Source organism: Chionomys nivalis, chromosome 14, assembly GCF_950005125.1.
Source record: "Chionomys nivalis chromosome 14, mChiNiv1.1, whole genome shotgun sequence".
NCBI classification, from domain to species: Eukaryota; Metazoa; Chordata; class Mammalia; order Rodentia; family Cricetidae; genus Chionomys; species Chionomys nivalis.
The window spans coordinates 49,538,436-49,557,586 of record NC_080099.1 but is presented as its reverse complement, the minus strand read 5'-3'; the positions used below and the strand labels follow the sequence as shown (position 1 = coordinate 49,557,586).

Sequence of the window (19,151 nt, the reverse complement as noted above, 5' to 3'; positions counted from 1 at the left end):
AGGGAGCAAGGAGAGACCAAGGCTGGGGCTCAGCTCCTTTTCTCTTAAGTTCGGCCCCCCAGCTTGTGGGATGGGGCTGCCCACTGGGTGTTCCCACCCAGTCTAGAAACTCACAGACACATCCAGAGGTTCATCTCCTAAGCTGTTCTATATCCTGTCAAGTCAACAATACTAATCACCATAGAGGGCAATACTCAGACATTTGAGGCGCAAGGGAGCAAGGATTCCCAGTAGCAGTGATAAACCCACAGGGAAGAAAGCATTGATTCTGGGGTAGAGGCAGGGCAGGACAAGTGGGGCCTGGAGCATTTTGCGGTACTAGACAGAAGTGCCCAAAGATAAATGGGGATATGTCGGGAGGCTCCCCTAGCCACATGTGGGACATTTGAGCGTGAAAGAACAATGATGGGAACAGATCTGTGACACAGTGAACACAAAGTGCCAGCATGGGTTTCTGGCGCTAGCCTTCCCGCTGCCTTGCAGAGGTAAGCAGGGAAGCTCTTTAAAGAAGGCCAGGGCACATGACGGGGGTGGGAGAGGGGGTGGGCTGGGCCATGGGAACTAGTGCACCTCAGGCTTCCCTTTGCGTGGAACTGGGGGGGGGCTGCCTGGGGGGCACCTGAAGCTAACTCAGCAGGATTAGATGGATCCTGGCGTTCCTTTCCTTCATCACGCTCTTGGCTGATAGTTACGTAGCTGGTCCACAGGCCTCCTGTGCTGACTAATTTTGCCTCAACTTGACAAGCTGTAGACATTTGGAAAGAGGGAATCTCAAATGAGGAAATGTTCCCACCAGATTGGCCTGTTGGCAAGCCTGTGAGGCATTTTTTTAAATTGATGATTGGTGTGGGAGGTCCCAGCTCACTGTGTGCCACCCCTGAGCAGTAAGTAGTTCCAGATGCTTTAAGAAAGCAGGCTGAGCAAGCCATGAGGAACAAGCCCATAAGCAGCACTCCTCCATGGCTTTTGCTTCAGTTCCTGCTTTGAGTTCCTGCCCTGACTTTTTATTTTCAGTGATAGACCGTGATATGGAACTGTAATCGAATTAAAGTCTTCCCACCCTAAGTTGCTTTTGATTATGGTATTTTATTACAGCGATAAAACCTGAGGCACCTCACTTTGATTACTAAAGTTGTATGTGTGTATTTGTGTTTATGTGTGTGTGTGAGTGTGTGTGCTGTGTGTATGTGAGTGTGTGTGAGTGTGTGTGTGTGTAGGCCAACATTATTATTTTCCTCAGTTGCTTTCCACCTTATTTTGTGAGCCAGGCTCACTCCTTGAACCTGGGGGTCACAGATTCTGCTACTCCAGCTCTGCAGCTGGCCCCAAACTCCAGGAATCCACCTGTCTCTGTCTCCCCAGTGCTGGGATCATAGACATGCTCTATAACACCTTGCATTTTTTATGTGGCTGCTGTGGGTCTGACCTTGGGTCCTCATGCACGTGTTTGATCCCACAAAAGTGGGTGTAGTGGACACACCTGTATTCCTAGTGCTTGGGAGGTAGAGGTACAAGGATCAGAAGTTCAAAGTTATTCTTGGCTGTGTAGTGAGTTTGAGGCCAGCCTGGGCTACCTGAGACACTGTCTCAAAGGTGAAAAACAAACAAACAAACAAACAAACAAACAAACAACAGAAACACCAAAGGGCAAATGTGGCAGGCGGGAAGGATTGTCTGGTGAGTATGGAGAAGAGTGCAGGTGTGGTGTGTTGTCTGTTCAGCTTTTTGCAAGTCCTTCCTTCCTTCCTTCCTTCCTTCCTTCCTTCCTTCCTTCCTTCCTTCCTTCCTTCCTTCCTTCCTTCCTTCCTTCCTCCCTCCCTCCCTCCCTCCCTCCCTCCCTCCCTCCCTCCCTCCCTCCCTCCCTTGCTCTTTTTTTCTTTCTTTCTTTTTTTTCTTTGTTTTGTTTTTCAAGACAGGGTTTCTCTCTAGCTTTGGAACCTGTCCTGAAACTCGCTCTGTAGACCAAGCTGGCCTCAAACTCACAGAGTTCATTGCCTCTGCCTCTCCAGTGCTGGGATTAAAAGTGTGTGCCACCACCGTCGGGTTTTAGGTCTATTCTTTCAAAATGAGAATTTGAGAGAGCTATGGAGGCTGGTGTGGAGCATGGGCTTCGACCCTCTCTTCCGATCAGCAGAGGAACACAGGGGAAGGCAGCCCCTGTGTTCTGAACCAAAGCTCTAGCTTGACTGATCCCAGCTGTCTTCTGTGTGTGTATGTGTGCCTGTGTGTGCGCACGTGTATGTATGTGCATGCACACATGTGCAGGCGTATGTAATGCTCAAGGTGCAGAGGTGAGGAAGGACCCACAGGAGAATACCCCAGAGTATCAGGGAATCAGTCTAAAACTCAGGGGTACCTGGACAGATGGAGAGACCTTTGACCTGATTCTGGGGTCCCTTCCTCCTTTTTGCCTCTATAGGGGAAACCTGTCTGGTTTCTCACGGGGCCTTTGCTGCCTTCCTGTTAGCCCCAGAGTGAGTTTGTGAGGGCGAGAGTGTTAGACTGTGCATCCTGTCTCTGCGGTCCCCAACCACAGCCTGCGCTGGGAAGAAGAAGTTCAGTGGGGAGGATGGGGAGACGCCCTCCTCACAGGGTGAAGCTTCACTCGGAGACACTTTCTTGCCGCGGCTACAGCTCAGATGCGCCCGGAGGAGATGATGAGGAAGGTGAAGGCCTGGTGGCTTTTTGAGGGTCTCGGCACTGGAGTGGTGGGTCCTGGGAGGGGAGGTGAATGAGCGCATGCTCTTGTGCCTCTGGTTTGTAGGCATGCCTGTGTGTTAGGGTGCTGGCAAAACCGGGTTAGTAGTGGGTGGGGTCCAGTGTCTGCTTCCCATAGCGGGTGGGACCGCAGAGAACTTCAGTTTTTCTGCCTGGCCTGGGCTTTCCAGCTTCCCTTCATTTTTCCTCCTGGGCTTCTGGATTTGGCTCTAGGTTCTGGAACGTGCTTATTCCTACCTATTCTGTGCACGTGTGTGTGTGTGTGTGTGTGTGTGTGTGTGTGTGTGTGTTGGAGAGTTTGGCAGAATGTCTTATACACTCGGGCATGGTTGAATCCAGAACCTCTGTACTTACTCTAGATCATGAGGAAGGCCGCATTGGACATAGGGGGCTTAGGGAGGACTTCCTCCCTTCCCGGAGGCACAGGGGGCTCCAACAGGCACTGACCTATGCCCGGCACCTCATCTCAGCCTTCCTAGGGGAAGTGGCTGTCTCATTTGTCCGCTGCATGGGGCTCCGCAGCTGGGTGTTGCGGAAGGAGGTCTGAAGCCATCTGTGGAGGTGTGCAGGCCGCCGCTGACAGATACTCCAGCTCTGCTCGCATCTGGCCAAGAGCTGAGGATGTGAGGAAAGGAAGCTCTGATAGGAGGTGACATTGAGTGGTGCACCGATAAGGCTTCCTGGACTGCTGGCTCTGGGCCTGCTGAGTGACCTCCTGGCAAGCATTTACACATGGAGGTGTGGCCAGTGTGAGCCTTAGCCTTTGTTCCACTTGAAAGGCTCCTCTTTGTTCTTTATGAGTGTGTGCTGCTGTCGGTGATTCCAAGGTCTGGGGCTCCCTTTCCTTATAGGTGTGAATTAAAATCTAGGTGACACCTACCAGGATTCCCAGGGGTGTCCTACAATAAGGAGTTGAACCAGGAACCCCTAGGTAGTGATAGAGATAGACAGCTCATTACAGAGAGGAAAGAGGGGGCTGGGAGGTGCAGCTGCGGTGAAGCGCCTAAGCGCTTGCTAACCCGAGTGTGGTGGTGACCTGAGCTCAGATCACTGGAAACCATGCACAGCCCGTGTCTGCAATACCAGCACGCTATGGCTAGAGCAGAGGTGGAGACTGGAAGGTTTCTGGAAGTTCTTGGGCTAGTTTGGCATCCAGACATGGTGTAAGTCAGGTCCTTAAGACTTGCAGGGCCAGTGGTTTAGCCACTGAGTCATTTCCTCAGCCTCTCACATGGCTGTCTGATGCTTCTGGAACCTTCTTCTCTGCTCTAGTCTCCTACTTCTCCTGTTGGGTATAGAACTCTGGATATCCAGGTGCCACTGAGGCCACTGTCACTCCTCCCTTCTCATCCTTCATGGCTCACCTTAATCTCTTGTGTTTCTCCTCTTCTGGTTCAGGTTGCTGTAGTTACTGAGGACCACTGCCTTGTGTCTGTGAGCTCAGCACAGGAGATGCCAATGAAAGGGATGAATGGGCTGTGTGTGTGTGTGTGTGTGTGTCATGTGTGTGTGTGTGTGGCATGTGTGTGTGGGGTGTGTGCGTGTGTGTGTGTGTAAACATATGTCTCTTGGTGAAAGCACTGTTAGACCTAAAGTGAGTATCTTGTGTTCCTGGCCCCAGAATGGCGTGGGTGAGCAACATTCATGTTAGGGAACTGATTGGGTGCTAATACTGGTCAGGAAGGCCTCCCTCAGTGGCCGGGATGGGACGGGTGCCCAGTGTGGATGGTATAGATAGGAATCAGCCGTGGTCATTTGTCTTCCCTCCTCCTGTGAGTCCCTACAGAGTTTACGCTCACGAAGCAGCTGTGCAGTCGGATTATATATATATAAATAATACAAGAAGAATTTGATGTTCCATCATTTTGTGTTAGTCTGTATTCATAACTATACACCACTGCATATCGCTTGCTGGCCCTGAACTTGATGCACCCAGTAGCCACAAGGTCTCATTGACTCAGATCTCTGCAATGGGGTACTTGGGTGAGGTGGGACCCGGAGGGGCTGCTTCCCTGATCCTTGACTACACCCTAAGTTGTTGCATTGTCCCTTAAACCACTACAGAGGTGAAAGTTTACAAAGTTGTTGGTCAGGTCTACCCTTCTTATCTCTCTTCCCATCCTGTGACCTCTAGTGACCTGGAGCCAGTAGATATCCTGCTCCCCTATAATATACTCATCCCTTGTCTCTTCTCTACCTGAGCTGCCACCGCCTCCCACGGAGTCTTGTTTTTTCTGCCCCACCCCCTCGCTCACACATAGGAGTCACCTGTGTGGCTTTAGCAGCAATGTAGGGCATAACATAGGTGGGGGAATAATTGAGAAAGAAAATATTCTAGTCGGCTTGCTGTTACTATAACAAATACAGGAGACAGCCAGTTTTTAAAAAGAAAAGATTTAGCCAGGTGTGATGGTGCACGCCTTTAATCCCAGCACTCGGGAGGCAGAGGCAGGCGGATCTCTGGGAGTTCGAGGCCAGCCTGGTCTACAAGAGGTAGTTCCAGGACAGGCTCCAAAGCTACAGAGAAACCCCGTCTCGAAAAACCAAAGAAAAAAAGGGGAAATGAAAAGATTTGTTCATAGTTGAGATATTTTAGTCCACGGTTGATGTGCTTTTTTTGAGTGCAGCTTGACAAGAAGCTGACATGAGGGATTGGGACTGGGTGTACTGTGGCTCCTGGGACAATGAAGGTCCACGGGGTGTCAGTGGGGTGGGAAGGGCCTCGCCGAGGCCCCGAGTAGGCCAAGTGTCCTTTCCAGGCAGCGCAGCCTATCTCAGGGACGTCAAAAGGAGGTGTGTATCAGAACGTTCTGGTGTGAGGCAGATGCATCTGGGCTCCGTGATCACTGGACTGCCTGCCCCCCCCCTTTGTCTCTTTTCTCTCCCCTTTTCATCCTGGAGAGCTCTGGGGTTGGAGAGAGCAAGGCCTGTGGAGAAAGTGGGGAGCCCTGTTGGGCAGGCCCTGTGCTCAGGGCGTCCTCTCAGCTCTTTGACCTAACTTCTCTCCTAATTTTGGGTTTACCTCTCCTGCCTCCCAACACCATACCTCTGTCTTACACCTCATCTCCCCAGCACTGATGGGGAAGGCCAGAGGTCCAGAGTCAGGCCACTTGGAGATTTCCAGTTGGGAGTGGACCATCATTATGGGCATGTGTGTGTGTCAGTGTTGCCTGCTTGGCTATGGAGGAAGAAGCAGTGCCTATGCCCATGTCACCGCTAATAGTTTACTCAGATGGGCAGCCCAGCAGCCCTTCCTACCCTCTCTGCTCTGTGGTGGTCTGTTCTTTGCCTACCCTGGACCTCCCTGCAGTGTCATGAGCCTGGTGCAGGCAGCCGTGTCACTGAGTATGTGAGGACACTCTGGCCCCTTTCCTGCTCAGCCCACTTTGAGTGGGTGGGGCTCCCAGCAGCTCAGTGAGATCAGTAGGGAGGGGTATCTAGTCTTCTGCTGTCTCTGAAGCTTTCTCCTCAGTGATGTCATGACAGCCCATCTGAGATTCCCTTTCTTGGCTGTTGGTAGAACTTTGGATAGAAGGTCAGGAGCCCTGAGTGCCTCTGTCTTAACCGTTTTCATCGACTCTTCGCTGGTATGATACAGGGAGTGTAATGTAAAAGAAAATGTTTTGGGGTTAGGGTGATGGCTCAGTTGGGGGCATGGATGCTGTATAAACCTAAGGACCTGAGTTCAGATCCTCAGCACCCATGGAAAAACTAGATATGGTAGTGCATGTCTGTAATCCCAGAGCTGGGGGAGCAGAGATAGGCAGAGCCTTGGAACTCATTGGCCAGCCAGTCTAGTCTAGTCAAAGTGGAAACTTCAGGTTCAGTCTCAAAAATAAGGTGAGAGTGACTGACAGCTGATACTGACTTTTGACCCTTGCATGCACGTGCACACATTTGCACACATCCTGTGAACAAGGACATAAAGGGCATATACCATACATAAAGGAAGGAAGGAAAGAAGGAAGGAAGGAAAGAGGAGCCAGAAAAAACATTTCAGTTAGTTTGCTGTTTCTGTAACAAATACTTTCTGCTTGCCGGTGACCCTCCTCCCACCCTACCTCCATTCACAGGGGATTCTGCCTCTGGTTAGTTCCTTTTCCTGGACCCTCTCAGCCCCCCATCTAGCCCATCTACATTCCCTTGTGTCAGAAACACCCAGAAACACCCCCAGTGCTGCCAGGGACCCACAGTGGCCACACTGAGCACTGGGTAGCGATTTTCACTACCCTTCTGGTTTCCTGTTATGTTCTGTCTGGAGTCCTTCCCATAGCACCCCGTTTGCAGAAGCCCTTCCCCCCCTCCCTACTCCATTCACTAGAGACTCTGTCTCTTGGTGCATACCCAGAATCCCCCTAGTCCTTTCGCCCCTGTTTCTCCAGCCTTACTCTTTGTCCTCCTGCAGCTTACTTGCAGGAGCCCCTCCTCCCACCCACTCTACTCCCTGGGACCCTACCTCTTGGGGTGGACCCTGTCTTTCTCTCAGCCTTTCTTCCTAGCCTGTCCACATTCCTTTCCGTCACCCCACTGACCTGCAGAAGCACTCTCTACCAGGCCTCCAAAGATCCAGAGAGGGCAAGAGACACCAAAGAACAAAACAGCCATGCAATGAAGCCAAGACTATGATATCAACACCTAGAAACACCCAGGTCATCGTGAGTCTATATGTCTAGACCCCAGTACAGAAATACAAAGATGAACAGCCAAGACAAATGCCTGCACCAGAACCCAACAACTCTATTGGAGTAGGCTGTGAGAAATGCAAACCAGTTGCTGCACAAGACAGGGACTTCAGAATAGCAGTTATGAATGTGTTCAAGGTCCTTAAAGAGGATACGAATAATCTCTTAATGAAGATCATGAGAACACAAAAGAAGTAATGAATTGAATTAAATAATGAAAACAGTTCAAGACATGAAAGTAGAAATAGACTCACTAAAGAAAATCGAAACAGAAACAAAACAGGAAATGAAAATTTTAGAATGTCAAACAAAAGCCTCAGAGGCAGGCCTCACCAACAGACTATAAGAGATGGAAGACAAAACCTCAGGCGTTGAAGACCAGGTAGAAGAAATGAATACCTCAGTCAAAGAAAATGTTGAATGTCAAAAGATCCAGGTACAAAACATCCAGGAAATCTGGGACACTATGAAAAGATCAAAAATAAGAGTAAGAGAAATAGAGGAAGGAGAAACTCAGGCAAAATACAAAATATTATAAAAGAAAATTTCCCCAACCTAGGGAAGGCAGTTGCTTATCAAGGCGTCAGAAGCATACAGCACACCAAATAGAAAATGCCAGAAGAGAATTCCTTTGAGCACGTAATAGTCAAAATCTTAAACATACAGAACACAAAAAAATATTAAGCTGCAAGCGGAAAAGACAAAATAACATTCAGCGGCAAGTCCAGTAGACTAACACCTGACTTCTCAATGGAGACTCTGAAAGCCAGAAGGGCCAGTGTTCTACAATCTGAGAGACCACAGATGCTAGCCCAGAGTACTGTACCCACCAAAACTATTGATCATAATTGATGGACAAAGAAAGACAGTCCACAATAAAACAAGTTTAAACAGTTTCTATCTACTAATCCAGCTCTGCAGATGCCTTTAGAAGGAAAAATTCACTCTGAAGAGGCTAACCACACCCAAGAAGACCCAAGGAATAAATAATACCAGAACAATACATTAAAAGAGGGAGAAAAAAAAACCCTACACCAGAACAATAAAATAAAATCAGTAAATGCTGTTCATTGGTAACTCGCAATATTAATCATCTAAATTCGCCAGTAAGATACAGATTAACATATTGGATTAGAGGGCAGGATCCATCTTCCTTCTGCATCCAAGAAACATACCTCACCATCACCTCAGGGGAAAAGGATGGGAAAAGTTAGTCCAAGCAAATGAACCCAAGGAGCAAACAGGTGTCGTCATTTTTATATCTGACAAATCAGATTTCAAACCAATATTAATCAGAGGAGGTAGGGAAGAACACTAAGTGTTCATCAAATGAAAAATCAACCAAGAGGATATTGCAATCCTAAACATTTCTTTATACATCAAACACACAGACATGCAAGCTCATAAAAAACACTACAGCTAAAACCACGTATCAACCCTCACACACTGATAGTGGATGAATTCAGTACCCCACTCTCACCAATGGACAGGTCATTGAGACAAAAACTAAACAGAGAAATACTGGAGCCAACAGATGCTATGAACAAAATGAACCTAACAGATATTTATAGAACATTTCACCCAAGCATGCCACACACAAAATCCCTTCTCTGCACCTCCTGGAACTTTCTCCAAAGCTGACCACATACTTGACACAAAGCAAGTCTCAACAGATACAAGAAAATTGAAATAACACCCTGCAATTCTACCTAACCACCATGTATTAAAGCTGGATATCAATAACCACAGAAAGCTTACAAATTCATGGAAACTAAAGAATTCTCTACTAAAGGAAACATGAGACAAGACAGAAATTAAGGAGGAAATGTTAAAAACTTTTTAGAATTGAATGAAAATGAAAACACAAAATAACCAAATTTATAGGACACAGTGAAGACTGTTCATAGAAAAATTCAAGTTGTTCATAGACAAGAGACAAGTTCATAGCATTAAATACCTACATTGAAAAAATTGGACAGATCCCATATTAACAACTTAATAGTACACCTGAGAGATCTAGAACAACAACAACAAAAAAAAGACCTTACACCCAAAAGGAGTGGATGACAAGAAAGCAAAATCAATACAAAGAATCAATAAAATGAAGAGTTGGTTCTCTGAGAAAAATCAATAAAATTGCTAAACCATTAGCCAAGTTAACTAAAATATGGAGAAAGAAGATCCAAATTAACACAATTAGAGACTAAATGGGGCATAACAACTGATACCAAAGAAATCCAGAGAATCAAAAGGACACACTTTAAAAATCTGGAAAACCTAAAAGAAATGGATAAATTTCTTTATATACAACTCACCAAAGTTAAACTAAAATCAGACAAACACTTGTAGCTCCCAGTGAAAGAGAAACTGTAATTAAGATTTTCTCCAACCAAAAACAGCCCAGGGCAAGAGTGGACTCAGCATAGAATTCTATCAGACCTTCCAAGAAGAATTAACATCACCACTCCTCAAATTATTCCACAAAATAGAAACAGAAGGAACATTGCCTAATTCTTTTTATGAGGCTACCGTTATACTGATACCTAAACCAAAGACCCAACAAAGAAAAAAAAAATACCAGCAAATTTCTCTTATGAACATAGTTGCAAAATTTCACAATAAAGTACTTGCAAACAGAATCTAAGAACACATACCAAGATTATCCATCATGGCCAGAACCTGATGGTAAGGTGCTGTTGCTAAAGACTGCACTTGCTATCTCATTGAACACAGAAATTGAAGTGGTACCTAACGAGCCTTCACCTCCACTGCCTAGTGTCCGTGGTACTGGAAGGTACTTGGCACACTACCAATGGAGAAAGGTAATCATCAACCCAGCTATAAACCATGCAACCTACTATGGTGATCTGACTGCGAGATAGACTGGTGCATTAGTGGCTCTAACGTTGTGTGAGTGAGTAACCAACCACTCTCTGATTATACTTTAGCTCCACTCAGGGAGATAGAACCCATGTCTGCCATTGCTCAGGTAGTCAAGAATCTGAAACTGTAAGACCATGAACCCAAGATAAAGCCAAGTACTACTGTTTTACTAAAGGAAAGTAGTGAAAAAAATGACTACTTATGGCATTCTGCCACACCCATAGATCTGTTCTTTGTTCAGCCATCATCAGAGATGGAACTAATGCAGACATCCTCAATGGGACAGTGTGCAGGGAGTGAGAGATGCTGAAGCTCTCAGTCCTACATCAGACGTCTTCATCAGGCTCTCCCCTCAGGGATCTATGGGGAAGAGGAGGCAAAAGATTGTGAGAACCAGAGATGACTCCATGAAAACTGTGTTCTCTAGACACAGCAGGACTGATGTGCACAGGAGCCCTTAGATACTGTGGCAGCATGCCAAGCGCTGGGAAGGGGATGTGGACAAGGGCTGCCACTCCTAACAAGAAGCAGTCTGCAATTGATTCCCATCTTCAGCGGAGTCTCACTGGGAATGTTAACCACACTTTGGGATAGACCCCATGCCCAGCAGTAGACCAGCAAGCAAGCTCTATAGCCTTCTTGTATGCTTTTTGTTCCATATTGTTTAGTTTGTGGGTGTCTTGTTGGTCTTTGCTTATGTATTTAGATACCTGATTTGCGTGTTTGTCTGTTTGTTTGTTTTTGTTTTTGAAGGAGAGAAAAAGAAAGTGTTAAACTGGGTGGGTAGGGAGGTGGGAGGTTCTTGGAGGAGTTGGGGGCGGGGAAAATCTGATCAGAATATATTATATGAAAAATTGTTTTTCAATTAAAAAGAGGCAAACAAAAAACAGCACAAAAGAGGACAGGCCTGCTTGGCGCGCATGTTAGAGGTTTAGCAGTGAAAATCCTCAGTGGGTTTGACTCATTGCTTTTGGGCCCAGGGCAAGCCTGTATGTCATATATGGGGAGAATGCATGGATGAAAAGTTTCTCATCTTGTAGCGACCAGGAAGCAAAAGAAAGAGAAGGGGGCAGAGTCCTGGTCAGCCATCCAGGGGCATGTTCTTAATGACTGAACTCTCTCCCACTAAACTCTACTTAATGGTTCTACCATATCCTAGTGGAACCATAGGCTTGAGACCAAGTTGACACATGGGCCTTTGGAAGACAGTTCTAGGAGAGGTGCTTATCCACACTGATATGTTTAGGGAGGATGTGTGCACGACTGTGTAATACTACAGTTTTATACAGGGAATGAGCACCCATGGAATCTGGTATTGGGACAGAGTCCTGGAGTCAATTATGTGAATATTGAGGACCCCACACAACTAAACCACTCTCAGTAGCTGACCTAATCCATTAATAATGAATCCGTTCTTTATCTGCGAAGAAAAAGCCCTCTTGTCCTGGTTACCATCCATGGGCTCTTACCTGCCCACACTGCCTTGTTAAGATAACACTCTGATCATTGCACAGCGACAGCCCTCATGGCCCCTGTGCCCCATCCTTCGGTGACTGAGCCTCCTTGTTCCAGCCACCGTGCTTCTTAAGCTGATGACCCTCCCTTCTCTCTGTGCCGGCAGGTTCTGCAGAAACTGGGGAAGGCGGATGAGACTAAGGATGAGCAGTTTGAACAGTGCGTCCAGAATTTCAATAAGCAGCTGGTGAGTATTGGAGGTGGAGCAGCGGCTGCCAGGTGGGGGATGGTGAGGACCACACCTGTGGAGTAGGAAGTCCAGAACGGGGAATGGTGTGGGTTGGTGAGTTCGGGAAGGACTTCCTGGAGGGGCTTGCCCTGGTCCTGGCTGAGACCATGAGAGAGAAGAGGCCAGGTTTTGGGGAAAACTTACAGTGAGAAGCAGGGAAGAGGAGGGCTGAAAGGGCCGGGTACTGTGGCCAGACCGTGGGAAAGCTCACATGTCAAGGTCAGTGGGAGCTAGAGAAACTTCTTGCTAGGAGAGGGGCATCTGTGGCATTTCATGTGGAGTCCAAGCAGGCTGGATTTGACTTAGGCTTCATCCAGACATGATGAGAGCCCAGCGGTGTGGCAGTTCCAGCTGGTCTTTTGTAGATATCTGCATGTATCTCCAGACAGCACTGGAGAGCCGCTGTCTCAGCCTTCCCCTTTCCTGTATCAAGCAGTGATCCTCAGAGAAGTAGGGCCAGTTACCCAAGGTCATCCAGCTTTGGAGGTAGATTCACAGGCCATTTGTTTGGTTCCAAAGCCTGGACGCACTTCGAGGGCATCCTTGCAAGGACACATTCCAGGCTTAATTAAGTAGGCAGCCTGGAGGCAATAATTAGATACAAGGGAGGACTTCCCTACTAAAGGGAGCACCTTGAGCATCCCAAATGGAGATGACCTACACCATCCATGATGGGAGTGGGGAAAGGGCAAGGTAGCAGGAGGGAGGCCGAGCTGAGTCCTGGCCTATCGCAACTTCAGGACGCTCCTGTGAGAATCTGAGGCCACAAGGATGGGGCAGGATATGGGAGGTGAGCTTAGGGCTCTGCTGGAAACAGGGCAGAGTCGGCCCCAAACTGGTAGACTCCAATCTCATGGAAAACTGTCTATAACTGAGGTCTTTGATAGCTTTAAAGGTGCCCATCAAAGCCTCTGCAGCTGTACTGGAACCCAGAAGGGTCTCATTGGCCTGGGCCTGGGATATGGGTGTAAGTGATAGCATTGGTGGGAAAGAGCTGGAGTGTGCTGGGAGAGGGCTGAAGCATGCTGGGAGAGGGCTGAAGCATGCTGGGAGAGACCAAGGAGCATGCTGGGAGAAGGTTGGGAAGCAGCAGGAAGAAGAAACCATGTGAGGAGAGGGCTTAAGGATAAGTTACTCTAGTTTATCAGAGATGTCTACCCCAAGAGGTTCTCCAGGGCAGGAATAGGAGCCACCACGGCTACTTGTCCCTTGGACCAGGAATGGGAGGTGTTTCAAGGCCTGAGTAGGTTCCCTGATAGGGGACATCTGGAGCCTTATTTTTATCATCTGGAAAACCTAAGCATGAACAAGCAGTCAGAAGCCCTGGCCTCTGTTTCTGTCTAGCGTAAGGCAGGGTGTGTCCCCTAATTATTATTTCCTTTAGGCCCTGAAACCTTTTTGGAGACTGTTGTTACCTGTGCACTTACTGTGGGCCATGCATAGCCTGGTCAGCCTTGAAATGAGGTGGTCTTCTTCTTCTTCTTCTTCTTCTTCTTCTTCTTCTTCTTCTTCTTCTTCTTCTTCTTCTTCTTCTTCTTCTTCTTCTTCTTCTCCTTCTCCTTCTCCTTCTCCTTCTCCTTCTCCTTCTCCTTCTCCTTCTCCTTCTCCTTCTCCTTCTCCTTCTCCTTCTCCTTCTTCCTTCTCCTCCTCCCTCCTCCCTCCTTCCTCCTTCCTCCTTCCTCTTCCTCCTGGAATTATAGGCTTGCTCTACTACACAGTCTGTGTGCTTGGGATCGAACCCAGGGATTTGCGTATGCTAGGCAAACACTCTACCCACTGAGCTAACCCCTCAGCTCCAGCTGTTTCCTTATTGTCAGATGAAGAAGCATTGGGCTTTATAGGGCAGTTAAGGCCACGTGGTTAGTTTAGGGGGCTTGGAGATTAAAATTAGGACACTGGGCCTTTAAGTTTCTTCCAAGTTCACCCTGCCCTGAGGACCACCAGATGCGGTGAGCTTGGAGTGAGGATGCTGAAGTCTCTTTAAAGCAGGCTGGGATGGTGGGGGTGGAGCACAGAGTAGGAGCTGGGGTCCCTATGGCCTGGCCCAAGAGAGCCGCTCTTCCTATGCTTCCCACAGTGTTTATAGGCATGGGCTTGGGGTTTCTAAGTTATGTACCAGAACATGGAATTGAACCATTAACCCATGGACAGTAACAGAGAACTCCTCTGAGTGAGGATGTGGGTTAGGGACCTGGGAAGAGCTAGACGCTCAGTGATACTTGTGCTGGGCAGATGCAGATGGCTATACATGATGCACTTTTTCTACGATGCTCTGTTACAGGTCAGCCGTAGCTAGAAAGAGTTTCTTTCTGCCAGCTGACTTCTGTCGATGCTAATCTTCAATGCCTACTTTACAGCCTCCTCAGGGTCACTTGTGCTTGGTGTCTGCCCCTGAACAAGCCCTCTCTCGGTACTCCTGGGCAGGTACTGAGGGGCCAGGCCCAGAGACTAAAGATAATCATGGAGGTTCACCTGTACTGGGGCTCAGGTTGTCCTGGACTGGCGTGGTGTCTGACTGCTTAGGGTTAGGGGTAGTGTGGAGAGTGCAGTTTTGCGGTCTCCTCTGCATCTCAGTGGCCCTCCCTTGGAGGTTATACATGTCTGGAATGGCCTGGTGTGTGAGGGATGACTCGGCAAGGGGTTGGGGGTGAGGAGTGGATTGCCAAGGGCATGGGGGCTGTTGTCTATTCTTGAGGGAGAGAATCCAGGAGCTGCAGTGAGCTTGGCTCTCTGCCAGCCTACAGACCTGGGATCAGAGCTGGGGGGTGTGGGAAGTGAGAGCTACAGTTTCTCCTGTGCCTCTGGCTGGCGTCCTCAGCATAGTGAGCTCAGCTCTTGCGTGGTTACTGTAAGGCTGACAGTGTGTTCGGTCTTCAGGGCAGTAGGTCTCCTTACTCCTTCTTGTCGCCTCTGATGTTACTTCCTCTCAAGGCGACCTAGGTGAATGACTCTTTGGACCCAGCTGGTGCTAGTCACAGTAGTTGACGTCTGCTCTGTCCTGAGTGACTGGCTGTACTGAGCAGAGCTGGTAGGCTGTGAGGCGCTTGGCAATTAGGATTGAGGTCTGCTTTTCGAATATGCTCAGTTTATCCACACAAACATTTCTTTTTTTTTTTTAAATATTTATTTATTTATTATGCATACAATATTCTGTCTGTGTGTATGTCTGCAGGCCAGAAGAGGGCACCAGACCTCATTACAGATGGTTGTGAGCCACCATGTGGTTGCCGGGAATTGAACTCAGGACCTTTGGAAGAGCAGGCAATGCTCTTAACCACTGAGCCATCTCTCCAGCCCCCACACAAACATTTCTTACAACGCCATGCTATACAAAGATTATGGTAGTCTCATGCAAACAGATGCCTCACACCAAGTGGCAAACTGTTGGGCAGAAAATTCCACTGGGGAATCCTCTCCAGTGAAGGCGCTTGGGGAGCAGGCTTGACCCATGCTTCTGAGTCCTTCAGTTGTGGCAGGCTTGGAGGATGGTGCTGTTGGAAGTTCCCAATGGTCTTTGAGTGCAATGGTCAGCACTGACCAGTGCAGCAAAGGTGCAGGAAATGCAATGGTTGCTGGAGCCAAAGTCACAAGGAGGCAACTCTCAGAGTCCCTTTGCCAGTGGGGATCCGTGCAGAGGCTTGAGATGCCGTGTCTGGGGCTGCCTCCAGAGTTCTGGTTTTTCATATTGTTCCAGTGGGTGTTAGCTCTGGGCTACTGGGGCTCACAGCTTAGGGCTGGTTAGTAATGTACAGGAACTGCCTCGTGGTTGACTAACATACCTTGCGAACGTTACTTTATTCCAAGAAGCCGTCGCAGGCTTCCAGGCTGAGCTCCCACTTGTAGAGCCGTTCTGGTTCCGGACTGCTGGACCCTGGGGCTCACTGTGATGTGAAAGCCTGTCCCTAGCACTGAATGCCAGCAGCAAGGATTACGGCTGAAGCCCAATCCCCCTGGAAACCACTGGAGTTGGGAACCTCTCTCTGTAGGCTTAGGGTGGGACTGGGAACGGAGGAAGGCCCAGCAGGGGTGTATGAAGGCTGCCTGGGCTTGGCTTCCTCTGGCGGTGTCAGCTCCTTACTAAGTAACACTTGTGGGCCCAGCTCAACAGTGGCCCAGAATATTCTTCCCCAGCTGGACTCTATTGGCATTGTGACCTGAAACCAGGAAGTTCTTGAGAACTGTAGCCCAGCTGTCCTGTATAGGGGTGGCTGTTCTGGGTAACCCCTTGCTCAGCGTCTGGGAGGCAGAGGGGGCCTTGGTACAGCCGGCAGCTTGGGTAAATTCAGTAAATGCATAGCCAACCCAAGGGGGACCTCATGCTTGGGTACAGTAAGGGGAGGTGTTAGCAGGAGATAGGAAGGGGAGACAAAGGTGTGGCTGGGACGAGGGATGCCGAACAGGAAGAGAAGCTGGGTCTGGAAGGTTCTGTGGCATCAGGAGACATTATAGCGTCACCTTGCAAGCATACTTTAATCCTCATCTATAACGGCGAAGCATTGAAGGTGTCAACGTGAGGAAGCTTGGGAGAGCTGGGATTCCTCTTGTTCTGCAAGCTCTGGATCCTGTCTCAGAACACTTCTTGGCCAGGCTTTTGTTTCCTCATTTCTTTTGTACTCGGGGAGCCTTGAACTTGGGTGTTCAGGCTTATATCTGACCAGGGTTACATGCCAGGTGGTCCGCCCTCCATCATCTGCGTGTTGCTGATCTGTGGATTTCACTAACTGCAGAGCGAAGATTTTTCTAGAACAATCCAGACAACAATAACAACAAACAAGACTGTACAAGCAGAAGCAATGCCGTGCTCTATTTGTATCTCCTTCGCATTATGAGTTGTGTAGAGATGGGCACAGTGCACAGGAGGACTCGTGGGTCCTGTGCAGATTCTGTGTCTTCGGCTTGTGCATCTGTGGGTATGGGTGTGGGTGTCTGACAGGGTTCCCAGATGAATCCCCGATGCTTCTCAGCGTACAGCTGTCCTCTAGGGGCACTGAAAGTGTGTCAGAGAGGGATTTTGTTCCTTTCATTCTCTCTGTTTTATTATGTGGCGTTTCACGTGTTTTTCTTAAACTGCCGCTGCTGGTGGCATGGGATGTGAGATGGAATACGGAAGACAAAACAGTAAAAGGGTTCCTCCCGAGTCTAGTGGGGTGAACCAGTGAGTTTACTGGAGCGAGCACGGTGACTCAAAGGCAGCTGTGCCCTGAAAAGCCCACCCAGCGTGGGTGATGACTCACCAAAGCTGTATCCCTGGAGTTTCCTGACTCGCAGGCAGTGTGACTGGCTGAAGAATCTCCTCTCCCCAGCAACTGTTACTGTTTATATAACACTGGGGAGGGACCTTATAAATCTGTACATTTCAGGAACTTCTTGGAAGCCATTGTAACCAGTTACACACCTAGCCTAAACCCGCTGGCTGCAGGCGCTTCCTGAATCTCCCGGACTTTGTACAGTGTTGAGTGCTGACCTCTTAGCGCCCTTGTAGTCAAGTGGTGATAGCATCCTTGTCAAGTGGTGATAGTGATGTTGAGAGGCTAGCTGACCTCACAGCATCCTTGTCAAGTGGTTGTACTGATGTTGATAGGGTGGTACACAGGGCTGTGGGCACCAGGAAGAGAAATGCAGAGCCCAGAGGAGGAGGAAGGACCTGCTGGCACAGGGAAGTAGAGGTTGGAGGGTGCTGGAGTGAGCCAGGAAGGTGGTCAGTCTCTGAATGCTCTTCCTGGAGGTGGACCAGTATGGGCAGAGATAATTTTCAGGTCAGAGTCCTGCACCTTCTAGGTCTCCTGTGGGTGGTTGTGGCCATGTCTCCTTCCCTCTCCACCAGAGAGAGAAGAGGCAAGATGGTTGCCTCCTGGGACACCACTGAGTGGTGGCTGACAATGAAGGGAGGTAGCAATGACAGTAACAATAGCCAGAGGGCCGCAGCTGCCATGCTCTGAGGCTCCAGCTTGCAGAGAGAACATGGGTTGGTGGCCCTTGGCAAGAAGGAAGCCTGGTTTGTCATGAGATGGGTAATAGGAAGGATAGGGGTGGTGACTGGTGTCCCCAGACCCTGACCTAGTTCTTGGCTTTTCTGGCAGACAGAGGGTACCCGTCTGCAGAAGGATCTCCGGACCTACCTGGCTTCTGTTAAAGGTAGGGTACATCTGTCTGCAAGGAGCTGGGGCTGCAGAGCTTTGGGGCAGCTGGACCATGTTTATGGTGCTGATGTCTGGATGGGGAAGGACACGTAGAGTTCATGTGCCTTCTCCCTACCCCACAGCCATGCACGAGGCCTCCAAGAAGCTAAGTGAGTGTCTCCAGGAGGTGTATGAGCCCGAGTGGCCTGGCAGAGATGAAGCAAACAAGATTGCAGAGGTAAGCTTGGGAGTGTGGCCTTGGTTCTTCCCCCAGGGACCCTTTGGCCTCAGCTCCTTTTCCCGGGATGTCTCACCCTCTGGTGCAAGCTTGCACCAGATTCTCCGGGACTCATTTGTCACCTCGCCTTGGCCAAGCTGCCTTCCTTTTCTGCAGGCTGTGCCTTTGGTACTCTTCACACTGGAGTTTGCGAAAGTGGATTATGGCTGACCCTGCCAGTCTTTACTGTATTTATTTCACCCTTTCTGTCATCCTAGGGACACTGCAACCTCAGGAAACCAAGGCTCTGAGAATCCACAGAGCTTTGAGGGGATGGGCTCAGGGACATGAGCTGGGGACTGTGTGGCTTAGCTCTCCCCTGTGTTTTCAGAACAATGACCTACTATGGATGGACTACCACCAGAAGCTGGTGGATCAGGCTCTGCTGACCATGGACACCTACCTGGGCCAGTTCCCTGACATCAAGGTAAGAGACCTCTTGGCCCACTGTCTTGCTTTGGTGGCTCGGAACTTGTGGAAGGAGCTGGAGTCTGGGGAGCCTGTCATGCAGGACTGGCTCAGGCAGGAGGTGACTGCCCTGTGGTCAGGTATCTCCTTAGCCTGGCAGTTGGTCTTTTCAGTACTGGCCTCTCTGCGACCAACCACCAGCCGGCTTGCGTGACTTCCTGGGGGGAGATATAGGGCATTGATGATACACCAAAGAAACGATTTCACCCAAGTCTAGTTGAGTTTCTTGGAGTTATGCTTACCCTAGCGTGAGTGACAGC

The 19,151-nt window shown here is 49.0% G+C and overlaps 1 protein-coding gene across 10 annotated transcripts in view; it reads left to right on the top strand.

Annotated features, from left to right (window-relative positions):
• The window catches only part of Bin1 (bridging integrator 1), a 58,564-nt gene that overhangs the window by 17,301 nt on the left and 22,112 nt on the right, over nucleotides 1–19,151 (top strand). For all 10 annotated transcript variants that reach the window (XM_057788267.1, XM_057788271.1, XM_057788270.1 and 7 more), the window contains exons 2-5: nucleotides 11,905–11,985; nucleotides 18,108–18,162; nucleotides 18,290–18,384; nucleotides 18,755–18,850. In XM_057788267.1, the coding sequence (XP_057644250.1) occupies nucleotides 11,905–11,985; nucleotides 18,108–18,162; nucleotides 18,290–18,384; nucleotides 18,755–18,850 (327 nt within the window). The remainder of the gene's footprint in view (nucleotides 1–11,904; nucleotides 11,986–18,107; nucleotides 18,163–18,289; nucleotides 18,385–18,754; nucleotides 18,851–19,151) is intronic.